Raw genomic sequence first — 27,454 nt, 5'->3', positions numbered from 1 at the left:
TGTTAGCACCATTCTGCACTCATAAATTTCTCTTAATTGTCCAAAACACAGAATTAACATTATAAATGAATCCTTCTTTCTCTAGTTTGGTAAATGGGTATGGTAACCATAACAGTTCATATTTTTCTGAGACTGTCCTGATTTCAAGAAAATAAAGTATCCCTTTGCCAAGCCTTTGCAAAAACAATCTCCTTTGTCCATTTTTGGTACTGAAAATACGGTCACTTTATTTATGACCCACACCTGTTTCTTTGAATAAGAAAAGGGCTCTTCCAGCTTAGATCAGGTGACAAAGGCTAGAAAAAGTAGGGACCTTGTGACAAGTAAGAAGCATTATTTTCACTAAAAAAACCCAACAAAACTTACCTATGTAAAAAATCGTGCACTGGTAAGAGCAACAATTAAATCTATTACCAGTTTTGAACAGTATGACAGAATGGAAAGAAAGCTACTTTAGAATAGAAAATCTCTTTTCAGGAACAGATTTTTGACTCAGCAACCTTGGACAAATTACTTAACCTCAGTGAACCTAAGTTTCCACATCTATTAAAAAGATATAGAAACACCTGCATCCTACTTAAGTTCCCCTTGCAGTGTGAAAGTGACCCTGGGTCTTGAAGCCTATGCCAGAGGAACAAATCCTTAGCAGGATAGGTCCTACCAAGCTGAAAAGTTTAGAATGAATTGTGTGTCTGTAGTCACAGGACTAGCCTAGCTAAATTTGGAAAGAACTACTATTGATTGAATTTTCTGGCCCATAATGAACAGCTAGGTGGTGAAGTGGGTAGAGCATTGGGCCTACAGTGGGAAGACTCATCTTCCTGAGTCCAACTCTGGCCTCAGACACTTCCCAGCTGTGTGACCGTAGGCAAGTCACTTAACCCAGTCTGCCTCAATTCCTCTTCTATAAAATGAGCTGGAGAAGGAAATGGCAAACCACTCCAGTATCTCTGACAAGAAAACCCCAAATGGTGTCTCGAAGAGTCAGACATGACTGAAAACGACTGAACAACAACTACCACTATAACTACTACAACAACAACAACCCATGAAGACTGTCTAGCAAGGAAGGGAGGGAGTGCCAACCCTGAGGAAATTGCTGCTCCTTAAAATATTGAGAAACACTAACCTTATAACTTTATAGTGACATGTAAGTATGTCACATCACTATCACTAGCCCTCAAAATAAAATTTCTGCTCACTTTACTAAGAGGAAAAAACTCCCACCAAGAGGCTGGAAGTGACAACAATTGTCAAATTTAATGTTAAAGGTTTAAAGCCAAAAACACAGTTGTCTGTTAATGCTTTTATCAATGGTCATATGGCTACTGTGGAAGTAAAAACAATGACACCATTCATGAAGCTGATCTTTATCCCAGACTAACCCAGTGCAACCCATTCTGAGCAGGGAAGAGATAGACCCTAGAACAGCATTTCTCAAAGTGTGGTCTTTGGATCGCTGGGTATCCCTCAGATCCTTTGGAAGATCCTTGAGGTCAAAACTATTTTCATAATAATAGTAAGATGTTATTTGACTAAAATACTCCTGCCTTTTCTAACCACATATCTATGTGAAGCTGGACTTTCTTCATATACTACAAACAAAAGCTTCATATATTTCAACAGGCTGAATACAGAAGCAGGTATGAGAGTTCAGCTGTCTTCTATTAAGCTAGATATGAAAAAGATTTGCAAAAATACATAAAACATTGTCACTCTTCTCACAAGTCTTTTTTTTTGGAGAAATAAACTTATTTTTCATAAAATTGTTGAAGCGTAATGAGTTTATTATTGTTACATTAAAATGAATTAATATATTAGAATGTATCAGTTTAATTTGTAATGCAGCAAACAGCAATAGTTACAGCCCACATAAACAAAAGCTCTTTGGGGGCTTCATCAATATTCAAGAGTGCAAAAGAGGTCCAGAGACTAAAAAGCTTAAGAATTGCTGGGCTAAAACAATTTCATCCTCTCCACAACCCGACTCGTTCCTCTTTCCTGCCTTCTAATACTTCATTCACTTTTACTCACGCTAGGATCCCATTCTGAGAGACTACATTTATCCCTTCTGTATTGTAACTTTCTCTATTGCAGTTTCAATATATTGTGGGTCAGCATAAGAAATTAAATGAGAATTTTTTGGGGGTTTTGTGGAAGCCCCAGATGACACATGAAAGCCAACAGACAACACAGAAAAAGTTTAGAAACTCAGAAATGCATAAAATATATGTATAGTATTGTATAATAACAATATATTTTATCTTTTAATGCTATAAATATACATGATTTCTTTTTAAAGTTAAAATAAGTAAAAAGTTAAAGTTTGCAAAAAGAATGCAAAAGCAGATGGCACACAATTTTATGCAGATTTTCCAGATCATGCAGGTATCGGTAAGGAAGGGATAACTGTATTTGTTTCTTGCAAAAACACCAATTCACGTATCTATGCCTTTGCATTCGATGTCACTTATACCTGAAATATACTCCCTCTTCACCTTCTCTCTTAGTTTTCCTGGCTTCCTTCAAAACTTGGCTCAAATGTCTCTTGATGAAGGAGGCCTTTCCCAGGCTCTTAAGATTCTCCTCTGTTAGCTTTTAAAGCCCTTCACAACTTGGTCTCCACCTATATTTCTAGCCCCCGTAAACATGAATGCTCTCTCTCCTTACCTGTAAGTTCCCTCTCTTCCTTTAAGACATAAGGCAGCTGAATCACAATCTTCTGTATGACATCTTTCCTGATTACCCCAACTGCTAGTGCCCTTCCTACCAAACTATCTTGTATTTAACTACTTTGAATTTATCTGTATTTATTCACTTTTTATTTGTGCTATACATATTTACATATTTATTTTTTGACTCTCATTAGAAACTGAATTTCTTGTGAATAGGAATTGTTTCATTCTTAGTACATAGATCTCTCCCGCACCCAGCTGGAACATTCCAGGCACTTAAAAATATTAGGCTAATTTTTTTTTTATCAATATTTTTATGTATCCAGTTATTGTCATGTTTGTTTCCCTTTCTGAATGTAAGCTTCTTGAGGGAAAACATGATTTTTGCTTTTCTTTGTATCTTTATGCATACCATAAAATAAGTGCTTGACTGACAGTGAAACTGAGACAAAGTTTTAAGCTTATTAACAGGAACAAAAGCTCAGATTCTAAAATGTGTTAAATGATGAAAACACCAAAATAAAATAGGCCATTAATGTTAGACTTTTGAAGGGGTAGAAAAAAAGGGGAGCACAAGAGCATTCCTCTTCTTAATGAGAAAATGCTTTCAACTGAGTCAGTTAAATTTCTTTTTTTAAAAGTTGTCAATTTTACCTCAGAATTTACTTACAGGATCCACAAATAACAGTTAACCACAGTCCTATGCTACTATGGTTTTAGGACCATAGATTTAAGGTAGAAAGGGATGTTAGAGACCTCTGAACTTCTGGTCCGACCTTCTCACTTTACAGATGAAGAAACTGAGGCCCAGAGAGTTTATGTGACTGGCCCAAGGTCACACATATAATGGAGGCAGGATACTTCCATGATCTACTGGGTCAGATTCCTCATTGTTTCTGTCTGATCATGAGTAATGGCAGTTTGTGGTCTCCCACTCCTAACATTTCCTCCTTTACCGTTCTAATAAGAGCTAAACTCTGATTTAAATAATAAGTCATCCTTTATCTACGAGAACACGAGAGCACTTCTCTAATTGCTCAGCCTATTTTCCTAAGAAATATTGTACCCTGCATCTGTTTCTGAGAAAACTCCTTAACTAAGTGATTTCTGATCTAAAGTAAGAGATAAGAGTAATTTACCATGTATTTCCTGTAGAGGGGGTGGCCTGGTTTGGGTCGAGGAGGCAACATCGGTTCTTGTTTCAGTAAGATCTGGCTCTTGGCCCGTGTGAGACCCATTTTTAAGGCACTTTGTTTATTCTGGAGATCCACATCTGATGAAGAGTGACAAAAAACTTGTTTCTGAGATGACGCCTTGGATCCAGAGAGTTTGGGTGGAGGTGGCCTCCCGGGGACCCCCTTTGGTGGAGGAGGTCGAGCTGGGATGACTTTTCCATCTGTGGGTCTGAACACCAATGTCAAAATTAAGAATCAGCTTTTGTTCTCTACTAGATTTTGGAACTTATTTTCACAAGGCACACACATAGCCACAAAGTCAGTGCACATGAGACACTCTCAAACATGCAGGATATGCAATTTTTATGCTAACGAAGGCAGCATTATACATTACTGTATTAGAGAAATGCCATGATGTTCCAGCTTCCTCTTATCTGGCACTAGAGATTCATTAGTTCAAGACAAACTAGCATTTACTATCATGAGCTCTCTAAGGCCTCATTTGCTCTTAAACACACTGAGACTATTTCAGGAAACTAAGCATTTTTTCCCCAAAGTCCAAGATGGAAAATCTATAATAAGATATAAGGCATCTGTGCTAGAGTTTAGAATAAGTGTTTTGTTTTTTACAGTATAAGAGTGTCATTAAATCCCTAATTTAGATTAATTAAAAACAAGATGGTTCTAGAAACTGAACACAGATGATCCTATTAGTACGAAAGGCTTTCCTTGGCTCTTTCAACAGAAATGAGATCTTGCATGATCACTTTTTTATTATTGTGGCATTTGCTATTTAAACATTTTTGATACCATGGATTATCTTTAATAGGCTTCTCTTCCATTCAACCCCCCTGAGACATTGCTGGAAAGATGATCAGTGAGAAGGTCTCCCATTATAACTACTCAAGAGCTCGTTTGTCTTTTATTTCAGTGAAGAAATTCCAAGATTCAAATTGCAGAAAGAAATGAGTTTCCAAATAACTCTATAATAAGATTGGAGACCAAAGCTCATTGATAAGAAGATATTTATCAGTTTTTGAGCTGAATTTGCCTTTGATGATCCAACTGTTTTGGCAAATAATTTGGAACTATATTTCCAAAGTCATTAAACTGTCTATACCCTTTAACCCAGCAGTGCTATTGCTAGTAATGACATACTCCAAAGAGGTCAAAGATGGAGTGAAGGGGCCATATGTGCAAAATATATTGACAGCAGTGCTTTATGTTGTATCAAAGAACTGGAAATAAAGTGAGTATCCATCTATGGGTCTCCACTGGGGAACAGCTAAACAAATTGTATGGTATATGGAATAACGTTATGCTGTAAGAAATAATGAATATCAAGGATTTGTAGATACTTGAGAACATTTGGATGAATTGACATTGACAGAAACGAGAAGAACTAGGAGAAAAATTTGCATGATAAACAGTAATGTAAAGAAAAACAAATGTGAAAGATTTATGAACTCATCAATTTAATGTCAGAAGAATGATGATGAAGCATGCTTCCTCTGCCTCTTGGCAAAGAGGTGGTGAACTAGAGGTGCAGAGACACACGGTTTTTAGACATGATCAGTGTATTGGTCTTTTTTGCTTGACTATGCTTATTTGCTGTAAGGAAGAACTTGGTTGGGGGAGAGGGGGTTTAAGCTAGTGGGTAGTTCTAGAGATGGAAAAAAAGAAAATTAATAAGACATTAAAAATAGAAGAAAGCAAAAAGACATTCAGAAAGGTTCTTAAATTGGGCAATTTTGTTACTACCTTATTCAATTTAATAGACTTTAAAAAAACTAACTGTACATAACAAGAGCTCCTGGTTTCATTTGCAATCTTTTTGGTTCTCCTTTGCATAGTGAACTATTTTGATTATTGGTGACTATTAAGTTCCTAATAAAAAGTAGTTTTATTTTAAAAAAGAAGCAGCCATTGGGCAAGTAACCATGGGGTTCCTGAACTTACCTTGGGGGCAGCACTGGTCCTTTGGAAGAACTTCCCATTTGAAGTGAGGGCTCAGAATCCTACAAGTATTGGAGAATGCATTTTAGGCATGAGTTATCACTGTTAGGGCATTTCTTAATTTAGAACATTAACTTCCACGAAGAGAAGATTTTTGCTTAAAAGCTTTAGGGTGGATCATAAAGGTAAACACAGCTGAGGTTTTAAAGTCTTTAACCATGTAGAAAGGGTTAAAATCATTAAACACTGGACCCATTTTCACTTAAATCACCTCTGCTGCATTGGCTATGCTCCATGCCTAGAAATACTCTCTCTCCTCACCTCTGCCTTTTGGAATCTCTGATTTCCTATTAAACTCAGTTCATGTACTACCTCCTACATGAATGAATGAAAAAGAATTTGGCATTCATTAAACACTTATTATGTGCCAGAGAATGGCTAAGTTCTGGGGATACAAAATACAGGGAGCTCTCAATTAGTTCAAATAATGAATCCCCTGAAATGGTTCTATCTGAATGGAAATACACAGTGCAAATTCAAATAATGTGACTACTTTAGGGGATTCATTATTCATACTAATTGGGACGTAGCTGTGCAAAAATCAAGACAGTTTCTGCCCTTAAATGGCTTACATTCTAAATAGGGAAGGTAACATATAAGAGAGTGATGGCTAGGGAAGAGTATTTTAGTCCAGGAAGTCACAAGATGCTAAGTAGAGTTCCAGGAATGGTGGCATTGATTTGATTACTGTTCCCAAAGCAAGAGTTTGAAATTCTGGGGAAAGGAGGATGTGGATGGAAGGGAAAGAGAGATGTTGGTAAGGCAGGAAGATGTCCAGAGTACAGCACAGTCAGTCTGGGAATGATCACCAATCCATCACTGAAGCCTTTCCTAATTCTCCTGGTTGCTGGTGCCCTTCCTCCCCAAATTATCTTGAATTTCATCTCATATATTCTTCCTTTATTTATATATGTATATGTCTGTCTCTCTCATTAGAATGTAAGTACCTTGAAGGCTTAGCATAATTTCTGACTTTAATAGGAGCTTACTAAATGCTTGCTGATTGATTTATAGCTCAATTTCACACCAGCCTAAATGTTTAAAAACTAGATTGAAAGTTCCTTGAGGCAGAGACCATAATATCTTTAGACTACTACATTGTTATGAACCCCATGGATCTAAAAAAATACAAATGGATCATGTCTGAACATCTAAGATATTCAAATGATCATAAAAGATGGTTTTGCTTTGAGGAGACAGATATGTGCTCTCTATACATTAGAACCCCCTAACTCCCAATGTTACTCATTGAATAATTTAAGAGGCTGTGTCAAAATAGACTTCTTGGACCCAAAACCAAGAACATGGGTGGGTGGATTGATAAAAGGCTATTCCAGGGAGAAGAGAAGGAATGAAAGAAGGCACTTAAGTAGGAAATAGAATTAAAGGTGCAAAAAGGGTGGAAGAAAAGGATGCCTGGTCAGGGCAAAGGCTGGGCTGAAAGGAAAGGAGTGGGAGAGGACGGATAAGGGAAGGAAGGATAGACTTCTTATACAAAGAAAAAGATGCGGCTGGTATGAAAGATGAGACAGTGGTAGTATGGCTTCTGAGCAAACTGAAGTAGAGAGAAACTGGAAATGTAGAATCCAATAAGAAAGTTTTCCCAGAGGAAAAAAACAAATTGTTAGACCACATTATCATAGAAGGCATCCATTATCATAACTGCATTACATGGAAAATATTTTCAAGTTGTCTATTGAATGGACTCTTATAGAAACTCAAAGCTAGCCCACTGTAGCTTTTTTCATGTTAACCTTACTTTGGAATCGATTTTCTTAGAAATGTAAGCCTAAAGGGGGAAAAAGAATAAGCATCTGTATAAAGCCTTAGCTCTGCATGTGAGGAGGTCAAATAGAGGGTTCACTCTTTGGATTCCCCAACTACCTCCATCTAATTCTGAAAACCCCTAAAAGTTGAGAATACATATTTCTTTTTCATTGATTTACTAATCGCATTTCATTTCCCATTTCCCATTCAGTCTTTTGGGACAATCATCACTACAAGAGACACTTAGGTAAGAGAGCAATCATTGCATCTTCAAGTAGGTAAACTCCAAGCCATCATAAGGAAAAGTAACGCTGGTCCAAATAGAAGCTCAACTGTACTGTGTGTTTAAATACCGTCTGGGAACCTGTGTTACTGAACTCTTGGATTATTTCCCTTTTATCAACTTAAAAACAAAGCAAAATTTACTTCTGTGTTTTGAAGTTCCTATTGAATATTTGCATCTTTCTTTTAAATATCAAATAGTGAATTCCCATTAGCTTCAATCATGTAAGCATGTTTCAATTTTTAAAATTTCCCTTTTAAAAAGTGAATTAAGCCTGTCTTAAAACTTGGCTTCACTAATGGACTCAGTTAATGTAGTGAAGCAAACCAGCAGCTCATAAACTCTTTGATGTCCCAGAAATAATCCATGCCTTGTGAACACTCTTCTGGCCATTTCTGCCCTCTGATAAATACTGCTGTGGGATTTGAAAATCTCATTTAAAAATCTGGCCACTCAAAGAATATCAATGACCTAGCAGGGACGCGTGGAAGCTCTCACACACTCTTCTAAAAACTGAGGTGCGGGTTTTCAGTACAATTCTGAAGCACATTCTTCTCACTTAATTCAGGGTAGTTACAATCAATACAACGAATCAGTTACTGCCCCAGATGGGTGAGTTTGGACTAATTTTTGTGTAAGCTGCAAGGTATGAGGGAGAGAATGCTAATGTTGGAGTTGGGAAGATTAGGTTTAAATCTCACCTCTGATATTTACTAGTTGCCTGGCCACGGGGCAATCACTTAACCTCTCTCAGCCTCAGTGTCCTTATCCATAATAAGGGGCTAATAAAACCTATAAGTAACTATTTTTTTTTCTATTTGGGTAAGAAAATCACTACATGAACCATATTCATTTCCCTCAAATTTCAAGTCAATGAATTAGAAAACTTAAATGTCAAAAGCCTCCTGATTGTCATGTGTATCAGCAGTGGTACTGAAAAGTCAATTTCATTAAGTCTGTACAAGCCAAACCTTGTTATAATGGACATCAAAAAGCAAGTCAAATTCTGCTGTTGTACACATGTTTGGTTATGTTGTATATAAAATGAAATAAAATGTTCTTGTTCTTTTTCTGAATAAGAAAAATAAGAAGAACAAGCAGGTCTCCAAAGAAGATACACAAGAAGACATATCCATCCCTACGACTTTGTGGAGGTGAAAGGACCATGGGTATGGATGGGATATTGCATACATTTGTAGACTTATTTTTTTTTTCTTATGACTCAACATTTTCCTTATTTGTACAAAATAGTGAATAATCATGCCCTGACTGGGAAAAAATGGTGGTTCAGGGTTTAAACAAGTCCTTCTGTCCTGAAGCATCTATTTTGAAGGCTTGGGACTAGCAGCTTTAGCCCCAGAATCTTTGGGTTTGGACTCACCAGGCTTAGCAGCCTTGGAATCACCGGGCTTTGTGGCCTTAGGATCTGTCTTGGTGACTTTGGTGTTAGATTTGCTGGCCTTAGGGCCAGATCTGGTAGCCTTGGGATCAGACTTATTGACTTTGGCATCAGACTTGGTGACCCTGGGGTCAATAGGCTTGGTAGCCTTGGGGGTCAGCGTACTTGGCAGCCTTGGGGTCAGTGGTTCTGGTAACCTTAGAGTCAGGCTGGCCCTGGACCCTTAGTGGCCATTGTTTGGCTACCACACCAGGCACTTTGGGATCTTGGGCCTGAGGAGCTTGGCCTTGGAGGCATCGGTGCTCAGGGCCTTGATGGCTTTGGCATTGTTGGCCTGCATCTTCTTCAGCCCCTTCTTGTTGTGTTTCTTGGCAAAGTGCATGTTTCTCAGGAACTTGAGGGTCAACCCCTTTCAGAGACTCGTGTCTCTGTGACCTACTAGGTTTTTTGATGCCATTTCTATGCCATTTTCATGATTGGTTCTGAGTAGTATGGTTCTTAGACTTAGCCATCTTTACACTTCAGCCTGCGCTAACAGGCCCTCCACTGACAGAAAGAGGCCAAAACGAGAGAGAGAAAGATAGACTTATTTTTGATGTACTAATCAGTTTTACTTCTTTTTCTTTCTTTTTGTTTTCCTTAAAAATGCAACTTGTTGTATGGAATGGCAGGAGAGGGATACTGTGGGAAATTTTGGTGATGTAAATAAACAAAAGACATCAATAAAGGTTTATTTTAAAAATATGAAATTTTTATTGTAATTTTATTTATTGCAACAGGATTTGACTTTTGTTATATCCTTCAGACCCTTCATCCTTCTGATATCCTGAGGACAGTGTTGTTTGTGCTAGTGCTAAAATAATCAAGGTGTAAATCTAACAATAAATTAAGTATTTAGAATCAAGTCACACCTCAGCATTCATATTAAGATAACTGCAAAGATAGGGGCAGCTAGGTGGTGCAGTGGATAGAGTACCAGCCTTGGAGTCAGGAGGACCTGAGTTCAAATCCGGCCTCAGATACATAATACTCAGCTGTGTGACCCTGGGCAAGTCACTTAACCCCAACTGCCTCACCCCCCCCCAAAAAAAGATAACTACAAAGATTACTTACCAAGCATCTGGTTCTTTCGATGCTACTGAGTTTTCCAATAGCTGTGCCAGAAGTGTTTCCAATAGGCTTTTCAGCAGGTAGAGGTGGAGGGCTCTGTGGGTCATCTTGCAATACTGGAAAAACATCAATATTTTATTCCATCAAAATTATTCTGGGTCTTTGTGACATTCAAAAAACCCCGTGAATACTATTACAGGGCTTTTTCCTGAGGAAACGGCTATCCTAAGAAGATACACAAAGTCCAGACTTGGGCACGTAAGAGGGGAAAGCATGTGAAATTCAATTCAATAAGTATATATTAGGCACATGCCATACACAAAACACTATGCTAGGTCCTGAGGACGCAATGATAAAAATTAGATAGCCCCTGATCGCAAGAAACTTACATTGTAATGAAGATGGGGATGGGAGGTAACACATACAAAGGGAGTTAAACATAAAATATGTCAAAAGTATATTGTCTACAACAATTAACATTCAAGAACACTATGTTGAACATATATTTGACACCCTTTCCCCAGTTGGACATTTATTCTCTAATATAAATACCTTGAAGTTTCCAAGCCTAATTATTCACATCAATGCACTGAACAAACAGCAATGTCAACACCCAACTTCATGAAGCATGTTGCAATCCCTTTCATGATTTGGCAGATAAAGTAGGATGTGGTATAGTGGAAAAAGCCAGGAATCTGGAGCTAAAGGACTGGAATTCAAATCCCACTTCTTCTACTTGTGACTTCAGGCAAGTTCTTTTAACACTCTGGGCCTTAGTTTCCTCATATATAAAATTAGGAGGTTGGATCAGGTGGTTTCTAACGTTTAGCTCTAAGTATATAATCCTATAATTCTTCAACATGTTCTGCTGTCAACTTGTCCTGGGTTTCCAAATGTAGCCAGGCTGAATTTTGAATGAGACACACAGTGGGCCACCAGGTCCATATTGGAAGCCTGTACAGCTTAGTAGAACTTGTCAGAGCTCATACTCAACTGTCATGACCATTCCAGAACCCAGGGTCACCACCATGCCCTGAGAGAATATACACTGGAGAATATAGAAAGAAACAGTTAAGAAATAGAGGAGGGTTGAAAAGACAGTTTTCCTTTTCTTCAAAGGATTATTCCTTGCTTTCATTTCATATGAAGAAATCTAAAACAGGTGGACAATATACTGATGCTTCCTGTCTGGCCCATAGACAGAAAGGCATTTCTTCTCCTGCTCTCCCAAAGGAAGATAATACCAAGGTCAATGACTATGAAGAAGACCAGGTGCTTCCTAGGCTGAGAAGTAGCATTGCTCAGTAAATTAAACCACAGTAATACTAGGCCAGCTAGACGACTCACTATCATTATAGCTGTCCTCATGCCAAAACTAAATCACTCTTCACCTTGGTGTTTGCAGGATGACAGATTTAGAGGGGGAAGGCTTATCTAGTCCAATCACCTTATTTAATAGATGAGGAAATGTAGAAAAGCAAAATCACTTGCCCGAGGTCACCCAGGTCTTAACGAGGCAAGGGGAGATTTGAACCCAGGTCCCAGGACTCCAAATCTACTGCTCTTTCTCCTGTACTATACTCCTTAAACAGAAAGGATGACAGACATCTAGACTGTAGCATTATTGCAAAGAAACATAAAAAAAGCAAGAGAGTACAAAGGTGACAGCTTGCTGATTGGCAAGGTTTGTTTCTGTCTTCCGGATTATTGTGCCTGCTCCCATCACTGGCCTCAAAGCATTGTAAAGATTTTCCTTTTCTCTCCTTGGCCCTGCCAAGCTCTGTCCATTTGTGTCATTTGAGAACTTCATTCCTTTCTCACCCTTGAGTCCAGAGACTTTAGGAGATGGACTTTATAACCATAGAAAAAGAAGTGCTAAGGACTAGCTGTTTATATGACTAGAAATGATAGTCTGAAAACTGGGAGTGGGGGGTGTTAAGGTTCTATTCTGTTCTATTTTAATCTGCATCACAGAGTGCATGTGGCCATGAGTACTCTGGTGCTTTCTGTTATTGAGATTATTATTATTATTATTATTATTATTATTATTATTATTATTATCATCAGCCCTTTCTCAGAACATCTTGGAGAAGGTTCAGGGCACATGGCCATGAGTGCTCTGATGCTTTTGGCTATTGTTATTTTTGCTCTTGTTATTATTATTGTTGTTATTATTATTTTTATTAGTCCATCCTGAAAATGTTCTTTGAAACGATTCAGGGCCCTTATTACCATTTTACATGAGGGAAAATTCAGGATCCAAAAGCAACCTTTTTAAAGATCCTTAGGCAGACAGAAGCTGTGGATGTTTCTCTCCTTTGATATTTCAACTGAGCTGGGACCTCAACAATGTGGTCCAAGGAAGTAGATTGCCTGCCCATCCTGTGCAACTCTTGCCCGCATCTTCCCATAAATGATCCCCAGGGGCTTTTCCAACATGCTAAGAGGCTTCCTCCAGATCTTTTGTCACTGCACAGATGGCAATATATCACTCTCCATCCATTAGCACTTATTCTTGTCATGTGACTGGCCCATCTTTTTTGCTCAGTTCTTGACTGACAATGAACTGGTCTGTTCATGCCCCCCACGCATCTCCCCACTCCCCCTAGGGAAACCCATGTTTGAGGGTCATATCATATGTCATCAACTAAATCACATTTTGTCTATAAATCTCTAGAATACTAGTATCAAGATAAAACAAACAAAACCTCAAGCTTATCATAAAAAAGAAATACAAAAGGGCATTATCAATGGCTCCCCTGGGCTACATCCCACCTATAAATATCAGCACCAAAGCTAGAGGGAGTGATTTAAAGAGAAAAACAAAGAGATGGTTCAGCATGACCACATAGAAGTACACCAGGGCATTGGTTGTTCTGTGCTGTCTTTTTAGGTGTAACAGGAAGGCATGTAGTGGGAGATCTAAGGAGCTGGAAGAATTCAGTCCACCACTGGTATGAACAGACTGGCTGCTACAGTGGAGCCTCATGGTAGTTTAAGTTGCTTATGAAAAGGGAGTCAGTCTCCAGTAAATCTCCAAGGTTGGGGAAGGGTATGTTTGGAAGCCTCGAGATTACCCTGACATATAGTGTTTTTCTGTGTGTGTCTTCTAGTAAAACAACCCTTGGGGAGGTGGCCAGGAAAGCTATGTCCATCCTCTCTCTGGGTGTCTTGATGGTTATAGCTGTTCATGATAACTTCCCACTGACTAGGGGGAGAGGGTAGTCTGCTGTTATGTGTAAGATCAGGATGAAGAGACCTTCCTAAGTGAGACACTTGAGCATTTCTTCTGCCCCATCAGCCCAAGGGCGTGATTAAGAGTTCCAAACATAACAAGAGGGCTTTCAAACATTTGGTTCCCTCAAAATGGCCTGTTCCCTAAATCTTCCTCTTCTCCTGGTCCCTCATCTTCTAATAACAAAGCATCAACAGATTACCACCCACACCTTCATTTTGAATAGTGCTTTTTCTTGAAAAATTAAAACAAAAACTAAATTAAAGGGGTGATTTGGGGGAGTCAGAAGAAAGCCCTGCCAACTTTAACTCTGGAGACAAGGGGAAATTCTAGTCATGAGAGCATTAAGTAAGCCAAAGCTCTAAGAAGGTGATAGGGAATTCAGGAGGCTTCAAAGGTAAAGAGGCACCAGGGATATGAAGAGGGGATGGTAGGTATAGATTGGCTGATGAGATCCCAGAGAAAAGAGGTGGAGGTGTTACTGCTTTAAGTAGAGGCTGGAGATGGTTGAGATGGGTTGGGGTCATCACCACTTCAAGAATATCTAATGTATACCCTAGGACACAAACATTTTATTATCATCCCACCATGGTCATAAGCACTCCAGACCTAGCAGTCTATCCACTGGGCTTGGAATCAGGAAGACTTATCTTCATAAGTTCAAATCCAGCCTCATACTTTCTAGCTGTATGACCCTGGCAAGTCACTTAACCCTGTCTCAGTTTCCTCATCTGTAAAATGAGTTGGAGAAGGAAATGGCAAACCACTCTAGTATTTCTGCCAAGAAAACCCTAAATGGGGTCATGAAGAGTTGGACATGATTGAAACACAAATCAGTCACTTCATTGAAAAACTGATAAACTTTCTTTCACTATTATGGAACCAATCTACTGTTTCTTGATTGACCCATTTAAAAAGGAGCTCACATCTGATAAAGGGATACCAGGATATAGACATATATTTTAAAAACCTAAGCACGTATGTTGTTCGATTAAGATGGGGGAATGTGTCAAAACCTCTCTCTTTCACTGTTATTAAAACTTAGAGTCCATAGGAGATTTATCAGTTATGATAACAAAAAAATCAAGGAAAGGAAAGAATTTGCCGCATAGCTTTTATATTAATGTACTTTAAAATGCAGGCTTTTATATTAATGTACTTTAAAGTTCTTAATTCTATTGTTCCTTATGGTATCTATGACTAGGTCTTGATCATGAACTTTTTCATTCATTAATTTCAATATTTCTCCCTTTTACTGAGATATTTATCAGATGCCAGAAAAGCAACAAGAATAAGCTTATTTTTCTTTTCACAGTCTTTCTCTCCTTTCCAAACAAATGTTTCAGTGTAGATTGGATTTACCAAGAAATAAAATAGTCAAAAGACTGGGAAAAGGAAGGCAAAGCTGTGGACTTATTAAATTAACAAACTGTATAATCAGCTGTGAAATATTTTTTAGTTCACTGGGTTGATGCTGCACACTGAGACAAGTAGAATAATAGTTGCTGGCCCTGGAGTCAGACAGACCTGGGTTCAAGTCCTGTCTCAGACATATAATGGCTATGTGACCTTGGGCATATCACTTAATCTCTCAGGACCTCAGGGAGGTAAAGCTATAAACTGCAGTCAAGTTGTGATCCAAAGAAGGGAATTTCCATACTAGGAGTTCCCTACACTGATGAACTCACAGGTCCTGATTTTTATAAAATTGAGTACATGTTTACGATACTCTTATAACAGCTTTTTTTAAGAAAAAAAACTATAAAGCTATAGAAAAAATAATAGAATTGTTAGGGACCTCATAGGAATATCACAGGAGTAAGAGGTGGAAGAGTTCTTAGAGGCATCTAATCCAACTTCTGTGTTTTACAGATGAAGAAACTGAGACCACTGTAGCCTCTCAGAAGTAATCTAGTCCAACCCCTTCCTAAGGCATGAATACTCTCTAATTTTAAGAGCTACTTCCTACTTTAAAAAAAAAAGGAAAAAAATAATTATTTTATATTTTGATTGCTGACAAAATGAGGGGCAGGTAATAAATGAGTGTGACAGCCTCACTTCTTGCTGCAAATTCCCTTCAGAAGAATGGAAGAGGAGCAAAGCAAAAGAAGATGGTGAAGAGCTTACATTTCCCTGGCTTGGCTGGGATCCGGATCACAGTGGGCTTTCGCGTGGGTGCTGGTTGGACAACTCGTTCCTTTGGCAATTCGGCTTTTATGGGGAACTGAAAGGGATCTAATGAAAAACACAATTTATTTTGCATGTTTTAGTTAACACAGGCCTCAAACAAAAACCTCATTCATAATTAAAGAGTTATATTTTTCATGCCCCAGGGAAAGCTATTCATGGATAAACACAATCTCAGTTTGCATGGACAAAAAACAAAGTTGGAGCTCATGAAAGGAAATAACTCAGTGCACTGTAAATAATTCATACAATTTTTTTTGTCTCCACGATGAGAGGAAAGATCCAAGATTGTGAGAGCTTGAATCATGTACCAGATGCCTTCCAGGGCGATTCAGTCAATTAGCAAGTGCCCCTCTGGAACCCAGTGGTAAGTGACTCTGAAAACATTACTCTGTACTCCAAGCAGATACTCTCACTCAATAACAAGGCTTAGGAATTCCTAGAATCTTAGTAAAAGAGAATGGAAAGATTTTCTAGTATAGAACAGGGCTAGGACATAACATTGCAAATAGTCATACTTGGCAGATGCAATACCTCCTTAGCGTCCCCTTCCCACTCATTCTCCTCTTTTACTTTAGTCTACTACTCCCAACTCAAATGATTTATAAAGAATTGAAAAATAGAAAATAATTTGAAAAAGTACACATCAGGTACCTAGACATCTACAAAATAAATGTAAACAGATGTTAATTAATACAAGATGAGAAGGGAAGGCAGTGTCGTGCAGTGGAAAGAACAATGGATTTAGAGTCAGGTGATCTGAGTTTGAACTCTAGGTGGGCTATATGCAGTCTGTATCACCCGGAGCCCATCATCAAACTTCTGTGGGTTTCCTTCTCTGTAAAATGAAAGGGACAGATTAGGTAGTCTTTAAGAGCTCTTCCAGCACTGAGTCACATAGCAAGGCTTGTGACATACCTTCAATGGACGTTTAAGCATCATGAAATGCTGGAGCTAGGAAGTGGCCTTGAAATTCATCTAATAATCCACAATCCTTCATTTTACAAATAAGGAAACTGAGGCTCAGAGACATTAAGTGACTTGCTTAAGGCTTGGCATCCAGTCCTAGAACCAATCTAACTTTGCTGATGAGGGAAAACAGGATTGAGAAAATACTCTGGGACTAATTGATCAATAAATGTTTATTAAAATGCTGACCACTGTAATAAACTGCACCAAGACAAAGGACTTGGTGCAAGTCCTTTGCACCAAGGACATCCTTTATATTCAAAGTAAATACAAAGTAATTTGGAGGAGGCACAAGGAGCTTGGGGAAGGGATTAGGAAAACTCTCATGTAGGACGAGGCACCTGAGCTAAGTTTTGAAGAAACGCATAGATTCCATGAAGAGGGAGGTCATTCCAGGCACGGGATATAGTTTGCACAAAGATGTAGAAAGGAGATGGAATATCACATATGGAGAACAGTTAGTGGGCTGGAATACCTGAATATACAGAATAGAATACATGAAAGAGAAGAATAGGCGAAAAACCTTCAAACAGTAGGTTGGAGACAGACTGTGATGGGCTATAAATGTCAACCAGAGACTTCTGTACTTCATCATAGTGGCAACAAGAATCCACTGGAACTTTCTGGTGAGTCTTGTGCTTTTTCGGATATGACTTTAGAATCTCATTTGAGGATGGACCAGAGAAGAGAAGAGACTTGAAGCAGGGAGATCAATAAGGGGAGTTTTGCAATAGTTTAGGTGTGAGATGATGAGGGCTTCATTTAAGATGGTGGTTGTATAAATGTAGAGAAGGGGACAGTCAGACAGTCTTGTGGAGATAGAATCCACAAGACCTGGCAATTGATGGGATGGGAGGGCGTGAAGGAGTCCCAAAGCGAGGATACCAACACAAAAAAGGGCCGATAAATGACTAAGGAATTATCATTGACAACAAGCAAAATGAATATGTACTGTAATTCTCTGCCTATTCTGACCACAAGGTGAGATACTGCTTTTATTCCACCAAAAACAAATTAAAATACCAAAGCAAAATACAACAAAACTTGTTTGGACTCAATTTTTTGTTATGAGCTTCTATTTAATAAACACCTTCAGCTGAATCTTTAGTTGGGTGACATTAGCAAGCACCATGGATGAGTAGAAGGACTTTCCAATGGTCAGCAGCAAATCCATAAATCCCTTCTACCCAGCTTTCCCCAACTTCAGGGGGCCATTTCCAGTCATCCTGATCTATCTTGCCATTGGACCCAGATGGCTCCAAAGGAAAGATTAAGGCTGGTGACTTTGCATAGCCCTGCCTCACTTAAATCCAATTCACTTGCATGTCATGGCATCACCTCCCTGGTGTCACAGCCCTCTTCGAAAAAGAAGGACAAACAACTCCAGTAGTGCTTATAATTGTTCAGAATTCCTTGGGCCACACAATCTCAATCTGATTTTCTTATCTTCTTAAGTTACCTTAAATGCTACTAAATAACCGTGAATCATCTGTGCTTTAAAAAAATACAGTGTATTTGTGTCAGTGCCAGAGGGGATGCCCACTTGTCCAGTGTGGGTGACAAGGGATGCTTGGTAGTCCTTGGAGAAACAGAGCCCTCTTCACCACTCTACCAACATTGCTACGATTTCATTGTGACCCCTGAAGTTCTTTGACCCTGACCAGGAAAAATCATAGGATACACTTTGTGTGCCTTGCCCCTGCTGACTTCACAGGAAACTTCCTGGCTGGGCTATGGTTCAAGCTTGATATGCCTGGCATAGGTTCCCATCCATAGGAACAGTCAGTCTGGGTTACGACAATTCAAACACTATAATCACATAGTCTTAGAGCTGGAAGAGGTCTAAGAGATCACTTAGCCTAATCCTCTCATTTTACAGATAAAGACTATATTGGGCATTTGCAGAATGGCCAGATACATCCAACCAAGTTAAAAGAATCTAATACCATGACTCTGAAAGAGGACTCATAATAGCATAATATAATGGCACCTATAGCTTACCACTGGCTATATAAAGTTGAAAGATGATGTGACATACTGGAAAGAACCCTGGATTTTAAGTCAGAGGAAAACAGTTCAAATGCTGGCTTTTAATAATTACAAGTTGTGTCACATTGTGATCCTAGGCCTCAAATTCTTCTTCTTTTAACACAGTCATAATACTTGCAGTGTGTACCACACATGAAAGAAAGTAAACCTTAAAATGCAATAAAAACACGCTTTATTATTGTTTCTACCACCTTAGTTCCTGAAGGCCTGAATCCTACCTAATCTATTAAGGTGTTTATTTTATTTTGTTTTGTTTATTAGATTTAGATAAAGTCTGAAGTCATCTCATATTTGCATTCTGAGTAGTTCTTCCCACTTGCTAATAACACTCGGTATCTTTGCCAAGAAAACCCTAAAATGGGCTCACGAAGAGTCAGCCACAACTGAGCAGACTCAACAATAACATGGTCCCTTTCCAAAAAGATATATATATTGGAGAAACTAGGTGGCGCCAGAGTGCACAGAGCATTAGGCCTGGTATTAAGAAGACCTGAGTTCAAGTGTGACTGCAGACAGTAGCTGCATGACCCTGGGCAAGTCACTTAATGTCTGTTTGCCTCAGTTTCTTCATCTATAAAATAGGACTAATAATGGCAATTACCTCCCTGGATCAAAAGAGGATCAAAAAGAGAGATGTGTTAAGTATTTAGCATAGTGCCTGGCACATCTCAGGCACTATATAAATTATTACTCCTCTTCATTAGAGAAGACAGGTGATCTTTCCTCCTCAGCAGATTTCATCTTATACATTATTGTAAAATAAATGCAATTTGTTTTCAGCTCTCTTTGATTACCCCTGTTTTGACACTTTCTGCCTTCCCATTTTTGCATCACGTCATGCTGCCTAAGAGTCTCTGGCACAGAGCCCTACCAGGGTAGGCAGCCCCCATTTTCAATCTCTTTCATCTTCTACTTCTTCCTCCCTCAACTCTTAGCTGTCCAACATCCCATTCCTTCAGGGCCATGTTCTCAGCTGGGATTGGAGCAACTAAATCAAGCTAAGATGTTAAGACTGATAATGGCTCCATGTACTCTGTCTTTGGGAAAGTATTTGCATTTTAACAGCTGCCCTTGATACCACTAAACCAAAGGATTGACCCAAAGGAGTAATATGGGAATTCAGGCCACCACGATAAGGCAATAGGGATTTCTAGACAGGTACCCATACATATACACGTTAAGTGTGATTTCAAATCTCTGTGTGTAAGGCTGGTAAAACTTTCAGCAATTATGTGAGGATGCAGGTTTTACTATTGTTTTTCCCAAATTGGAAGACTCTAACTGTAGTGGCAGAAGTATCTTGATTTTATAACTAAAAACCTGTTAGTTTTTAGTTACCTACCTTATTACCATGTGGGCCCTTAGCTGGTCTCTAATAATTTGCACTGAGGCCATGCACAGTTATTATGTGACATATCTTTTAGGAATGAGCATGTTTAATATGAATTTCCCATCTAAGTCCAGCCAGGCAAATGAGTCTCAGTGTTGCACCACTGCGGGCCTCCTGGCGGGAGTGGGCCTGTTTAATTATCTACCCCAGCTGTGCTCACTGAGCAAAGTGATTGCTACATCTGTTTCCCTGTCTGCATGGTACCCCTCAGCCTGCAATCAAGGCCAGAAACTCAGAATTACTGGGAGGAGAAAATAATACTCATTTGGTAGGGAAGGCTATGTACCCCTGGTATTTTTTCGTGATGCTTATGGTACACAGATCCTGCTCTGAGTGCTCTGTATAAAGTTCATCTCAAACCTCTTTGCGTGAGACAGGATTTTTTTTTCATATAAGAACTAGTGAACAAGCAGGCAAGGTGTCTGGAGGCTTAATATTCCACAGCCCAGCTCTGCCTCTAGGAATGCCTACCTCCACTCAAGTGCTGTTAGACAGAAAGCCTTTTTTGATCTCTCCAGGTGGTAGCATTCTTCTCACTTCTAGCTTTACTTTGCATACATATAGTACTCATCTATCTATAAACATTTTGTCATCCCCCACCCTCCATGTTTAATGTAAGTTCCTTGAGGGAAGGGACTTTTTGCCCATTCCAAAATCACACACAGCTAGTATATATCAGAAGCAGCATTTGAACCCAGGGCTTCTGGACTCCAAGCTCAGACCTTTCTCTAGTGCCTGGAACACAATAAATGCTTGATGAATTAAATTGAATTGAATTTCTTTTCACATTTGTTGAAAATGTTTATTCTCCTTATGCTTTTTTTCTGAGATTACTTTCCATCTACTCTGTATATATTTAGTTATTTGGATATTTTCTCCTTCATTAGAATACATATTAGCTTAAAAAAGAGAAGACCAAGGTAGAAGGTGGGGGGAGGACATGATAGCTGTCTTTATTTGAAAGGCTGTTCTGTGGAAAAGGCATTAGACTTTTTAGTCCTGCTTGGCTCCATAGGACAGAGCTAGGAGCAATGGGTGGAGACTGCAGAGGGGCAGATTTAGGCTCGATGGAAGGAAAAATTTCCTAATTATTGAGCTATCTCAAAGTGGAATGGGTTGGCTTGGGAAATAATGGATCCATCCTGACTGGCAGTCTTCCAGCAGAGTTTGAGATGATGACACTTGCCCGTCCAGGGATCGGTTCGTACAGAGGCTCTAGCCTGGTAAGAGCAGAGAAAGCTTGGGTGGGGCCAAGGAGAGGAGAGGGAAAGCTTTGTGACGTGCTCAGGCTAGAGGGAGCTGCTGGCTCCATTACCACTTACTTACAACATCACTAATGTGAAAATATGTTTAATAGGAATGTATATGTATAGTCTGTATCAGATTGCAAGCTGTCTTAGGGAGGGAGGTGGGGAAGGGAGGGGAGAAAAATTTTAAACTCAAAAGCTTATAGAAGTGATTGTTGATAAATCAAAATAAATTAATAAAAAAAATTCAACTTCACAATAATGCCACATGCCATCACTTCAGTTTCAAGAGAGAAAAATGGGTACAGTATACTGGAGAAGAATGACTCAGTGTGACCCTCAACTCTGCTAATTACTACCTGTATGACCATAGCATTTCATCCTCCACCTCAGTTTCCTCACTTGCAAAACAATGGGATTGAAATAGACGACTCTAAAGAGTCCTTTCCAGCTCTATACCCATAATTTTATGAAAGGTATCTTGTAGATCATCTGAAATGGATAATTACAGCTAATAATAATAATAATAATAGCTTTTATATAATATCACTTTAAGGTTTTCAAAGCACTTCGCATGTTATCTCATTTGATCTTTACAACATCCCTGAGGTAGGTGATATTATTATCCCCATTTTACAGATGTGGAAACTGAGACAGAGCAATTAAGCAACTTGCCTATGATTATATAGCTAGCAAATGTCTGAGACAGGACCTGAAGTCAGGTGTTCCTGATTCTAACCACTGTGCCACCTAGGTATGGAAGACTTTTAAGGTCCCTTCTAACTTTGAGACTGATTCTATGCCATGTTCTTAAAACAAAAACTCCTAATTATAGCAATTATAATTTATTTTAGGAAAGTTTTGAGGTAAAGTGTTCTGCCAACATTTCTGAGAATTTGTTTGAGTACCTGATATTAAAAAAAAGTATAAATACTATATAATATCAACTATCTGAAAGATTGTTCCAAATCACCAATAAGAGAAATGCAAATTTAAACACCTCTGAGGTTCAACTAACACCTATCAAATTAGTAAAGATGATGAAAAGTAGAAATTGTAAATGTTGGAGGTTATGTGGGAAGACAGACCCACTAATACACTGGTAGAGGAGCTGCAGGAAACAATATGGAATTGAGAAGTCAGTAAAATATCTATTGCCTTTGATCCAGAGATGTCCCTACGGGGTATACACCCTAAAGAGGTCCAAAACAGTACTAAAATATTCATAGCAGCACTTTTTGCAGCAGCCAAAAAAACCAAAACAAAACTAGAAACAAAATGAGGGTCCATCAAGTGGGTAATGGGAGAACAAACAATGGAGTAAAACTGTTCTATAACAAATAAATATGAGGCATTTAAAGAAACATGAGAAGATTTGTACGAATTGATGCAGAGTGAAGTATACAGAACAATGACAATAACAATACAAGCAAAAAGAACACTGACCACAAAAGGGAAACTGAGTAATTGTAACGATCAATCTAACCCCCAGAGAACAGATTATGAAATGCAATTCCTGCCTTTCACAGAGAGGTAAGGGTTTATAGGTACAGAAGGTTGTTTATATTGTTAGACCTGGACATTGTATTAGTTGGTTTTGATTATTTTTTCATTTTAAAAGGGAAGGGTCATTAATTAGAAAGAGCATGTCCAGAAATACTGTGATGTGAAAACAAAAGTCAGCAATGAAGCATATTTTAAAAAACAAACTGTACGGGCAGCTAGGTGGTGCAGTGGATAGAGCACCGGCCCTGAAGTCAGGAGGACCTGAGTTCAAATCTGGCCTCAGACCAAACACTTGACATTTACTAGCTGTGTGACCCTGGGCAAGTCACTTAACCCCAATTACCTAAAAAAACCAAAACCAAAACCAAACCCCCCCCCCCAAAACTGTATAAGGAACAAAATCTACTAACATGCTACTAGTATTCATGCACAGAGTTCCCTTGCAGTTGTTTTTAACTCAGATTGTCTGATTCTTCCTTCCAGAAAAAAATTTATAAAGGGTCTCCAGGAGAGTCTTAGATGTGAGCCTGTGAGAGCCCCTGGCCTTTCTTACCACATCTACTGAAAATGTTTATTCTCTTTGTGCCTTCTCTCCGCGATCACATTTCATCTACTCTGTATATCTTATATGTACATAGTTATTCCGATGTTTTCTCTCCATTAGAATGTGAGCCTCATGAGAACTGTGATGGCGTTTTTTTTCTTTTCTTTGTATCTCCACCACTTAGCAATAAGCATTTATTAAGCACTTACTATGTGTTACTAGACATAGTAAGCACTTAATAAATGCTTATTGACTTGACTCTTTTCCACTTCCTTTCACATGAACATGTCAGCTGCAATCTGAACCCAAGCTTGTCTTCCTCCCTAGATCCAAACTATTCATCATGACTGAGTTTAAGCCAAGTTTTGCTGATAAAGCTAGTTTTCCCCCCATTATCTGTCTTCATGATATTCTTGTCATCTCATAATTAGTTCCGCCCTCCCTAATTTTGTTTGTGCCACCCCTCTCTCCCTTTCGATCTATTTAATGGCAGAAATTGGCTGCTAACCTATTATGCTGGTTTGTGCTATGTGGATGACAGAAGATGCATGCTTATGTTCTGACAACTTTGTATGACTAGTAAAGGTGTGAAAGGAAACGGCTAATATTTCTCAACTTCATTACATTAACCTGGAAGGCATTCCACAGACAAAAAAATGAATCCAATACTAAATTGTCCGTTTTATGAGGTTTTCTTTAATAATATTCTAATCTTGGCTATGTTTTCATGGCTTTAATTTTTCCTCATGTCTCTTCTTCTGAGAATAATAAGACCATATCACTTTAGGAGTAACTCATTAACTCTTCTCTATTTAGGATAGAGGAGGAAAGAAAGGAAGGAAAGATGCTTCTGAGTTCATGTCCTCCCTTGCCTCATCCAGCATCTAGCACATCGTAAGCTCCTTAAGGACAAAAGACACTTTTTGTTTTGTCTTTAAATATACAGCACCTAGCAAGTATGTCACACACACTAGATGCTTATTGAATCCATGGATGACTAGCAAAGTTTTAACACTTCATTCCATCTATAAGAAAAATGGTCCTTGTGTACATAGTACTACTGACCAATTAAAAAAAATCACGGGTGTTAAATTGTTTCTTTTATTGGTGATAAACACGTCCTTATTCATCTATACTCTCAACTGATAACCCTTGACTTCTCAAGTCCCTCTCAGTTTGAGATGTAACATGCCTTGATCCCTTGGGACCAGTGGCATCCATAGCTACACAGTCCACTGGGGTTGGTAGCGCAGTCTAGGTTTTCTCTGTGGAAACTGAATAGAGAAAGGTCTGGGCTTGGAATCAAGAAGACCTGGGTTCAAATGCTGCTTCTGATACATACTAGCTATGTGATTTTGGGAAGGGCAATTTCCTAGACTTATCTAGGAAGTAACTGACTCATTTGCCTGGGCAGTTCCCATACCAGCAATTCTCCAAGGTGACCAAGTCACAAATTCTTTGATTAGTCTGAACCTAGTCATCTTGTCTCATAAAGGAAAGGGACACATTCTACAAGCAGCATAATATGGACATAGAAACATTGAGCTCATCACTTTGCGAGCTCATTGCATTTTCTCTCATCTTCCTAATTAGGTACTTATTCAGGGTCTAATGACACAATAAAACACCCACTTAGCAGCTCAAACATAAAAATCTAATTCAAGTAAAAGAAGAACGTGACGCAGGGTGTGTGAAGGGGTGTGAAGGGAGCTGGATTGGGTGTCACAGGACCTGAGTTCAGATTCTGGCTTCGCTACTTTCTTCCTGTGTTACCCTGCCAAGTCCCTTAACCTTTCTGGGACTCAGTTTCCTCATCTGTAAAAGGAAGGGGTCAGACAGGCACACAGTAGGTGCCTAACAAATGCTTTTGGACTTGACTAGATAATCTCCAAGATCCCTTTTTAGCTCTAAATCTATAATCCTATGAACCTAAGATATGTTCCTGGTTCTCTCCAAATGGCATCCTCATTCTCTCCTCTGGTTTCAACTAACACCACTATCCAAATAGCTTCCAAATTCTGTTTCTAGGCCTGGATTCTCTTTGGGCTCCAGACCCATATATCAGAAAGACTGGTTGTAAAAATTCTTTCCCAGTGTTCTACCTTCCTTCTAATCTTAGTTGCATTGGCTTTGTTTGTGCAAAACCTTTTCAATTTAATGTAATCAAAAGTATCCATTTTGCTTTTCATAATGTTCTCTGTCTCCTGTTTGGTCATGAATTCTCCTGTTCTCCATAGATCTGATAGGTAAACTATTCCTTGTTCTCCCGGTTTACTTATGGTATCAGCCTTTATATCTAAGTCCTGAACCCATTTTGACTTTATTTTGGTATGTGGTGTGAGATTTGGGTCTATGCCTAGTTTCTGCCATACTCTTGTCCAGTTTTCCCAGCAGTTTTTTTCAAAGAGTGGGTTCTTCTCCCAGAAGCTGGGGTCTTTGGGTTTATCAAATAATAGATTACTATAGTCATTGACTACTGTGTCTTGCATATTTAACCTATTCTACTGATCCACCTCCCTATTTTCCAGACCCATATATCAAACGCTCTATTGGGTATTTCTCCCTAGATGTTCCACTAGCTCTTCAAACACCATGTCTCAAACAGCTGATCATCTTAACCTATTCCTACTTCTACTTACCTATTTCTGTCAGGGGAACCATTCACCCACTCTCCTAGGTTTGAAATCTTGACTCTCCCCTCAGTCGAATACCAAGTCCTGTCGATTCTAATTCTGTAACATTTCCCACAATCACCCCATCTTCTCTATTGTCACCACTTTTCTCCTAGTACAGGTTGCCATCACTTTGATTACTAAGGTTTACTACTAAGATTAAAGATAGCTGCCTAATAAATTATTCCTGCCTGTGCTCTCCTTCCAATCCATTCCACTGAGCGCCCAGTCGGTAGATGGTGAATGAGTGAACTAGCCTGCTTAGTCCTTTACATATAGATTGGCCCTACAAGTTAGCTTTACACCCCATTTGCCTATTGCCATTTGTATATCTTCTCTAGCCAAACTGGCCTAAAATGCCTCAGCCCTCTTATCTCCATGCTTTTGCTATGGCTGTTCCCAAAGCCCAAAATTCCTCCTTCATCTTCTTCTTCTTTTTTTTTTTTGACGAGGCTATTGGGGTTAAGTGACGCCCAAGGTCACACAGCTAGTAAGTGTTATGTGTCTGAGGCCGCATTTGAACTCAGGTCCTCCTGACTCCAAGGGTGGTGCTCAATCCACTGCGCCACCTAGCTGCCCCTCCTTCATCTTCTTTACCTGTTGACTTCCTATCAATTTTTCAAGGGCCAGATTAAATGTCATTACCTTCCCCGATCCCAGCTGTTGATAAAGATTTTCTTCCCTTCAACCTCACACAGTGTTAATTCACACCTATACAATACTTTATTGGAATCAAAGTGTTATTTCACTGGTATAAGGAGCTCCCGGTGAGTTGTTTCCCTCTCCCAATGTATATTAGCATCTGTTCTACAATTTACAGTCTTAAAGAGTAGTTTGAGAACACTAAGGATGTCACCTGTCCAGGGTCACCCATCTAGTATGTGTCAGAGTCAGCATTTGAACTCAGGTCTTCTGATTCTGAGGCTAGCCTTCTATCCACCAGAGCTTGCTAATCTGTTACTTATCTAATGCATTTATCACCTGCTATAATTATTTGTGTTTGTGGCTTACTAGACAGTAATTTCCATGAAGGTGATGTGTTCTCTAAATTCTGCATTTCTTTGCAGAATAGACACTAAAATGTTTGTTAATTCCATGAATGTCCTACCTGGCCTTCTAGTCCAAGTCCTTAAAGGAAAGAATATGGGAAAATTCAAGTCTCTTATTTGAGGCACAGCTCTTCTATCAACAACTCCCCTGAGTTATCTCTAGATTGCTGTGTATATTTGG

At 38.9% G+C, this 27,454-nt stretch overlaps 1 protein-coding gene across 1 annotated transcript in view; it reads right to left on the bottom strand.

Annotated features, from left to right (window-relative positions):
- The window catches only part of SH3D19 (SH3 domain containing 19), a 214,462-nt gene that overhangs the window by 37,577 nt on the left and 149,431 nt on the right, over window positions 1–27,454 (bottom strand). Inside the window, exons 8-11 of the mRNA XM_020994097.2 lie at window positions 15,788–15,895; window positions 10,429–10,541; window positions 5,810–5,868; window positions 3,815–4,079 (exon numbers count right to left, since the gene is read on the bottom strand). Of these exons, the coding sequence (XP_020849756.1) occupies window positions 3,815–4,079; window positions 5,810–5,868; window positions 10,429–10,541; window positions 15,788–15,895 (545 nt within the window). The remainder of the gene's footprint in view (window positions 1–3,814; window positions 4,080–5,809; window positions 5,869–10,428; window positions 10,542–15,787; window positions 15,896–27,454) is intronic.

This window comes from Phascolarctos cinereus, unplaced genomic scaffold (assembly GCF_003287225.1).
Source record: "Phascolarctos cinereus isolate Bilbo 61053 unplaced genomic scaffold, phaCin_HiC Scaffold_9;HRSCAF=440, whole genome shotgun sequence".
Classification (NCBI taxonomy): Eukaryota; Metazoa; Chordata; class Mammalia; order Diprotodontia; family Phascolarctidae; genus Phascolarctos; species Phascolarctos cinereus.
The sequence above is the reverse complement of the archived record's forward strand: the minus strand, read 5'-3'. Positions and strand labels throughout refer to the sequence as shown.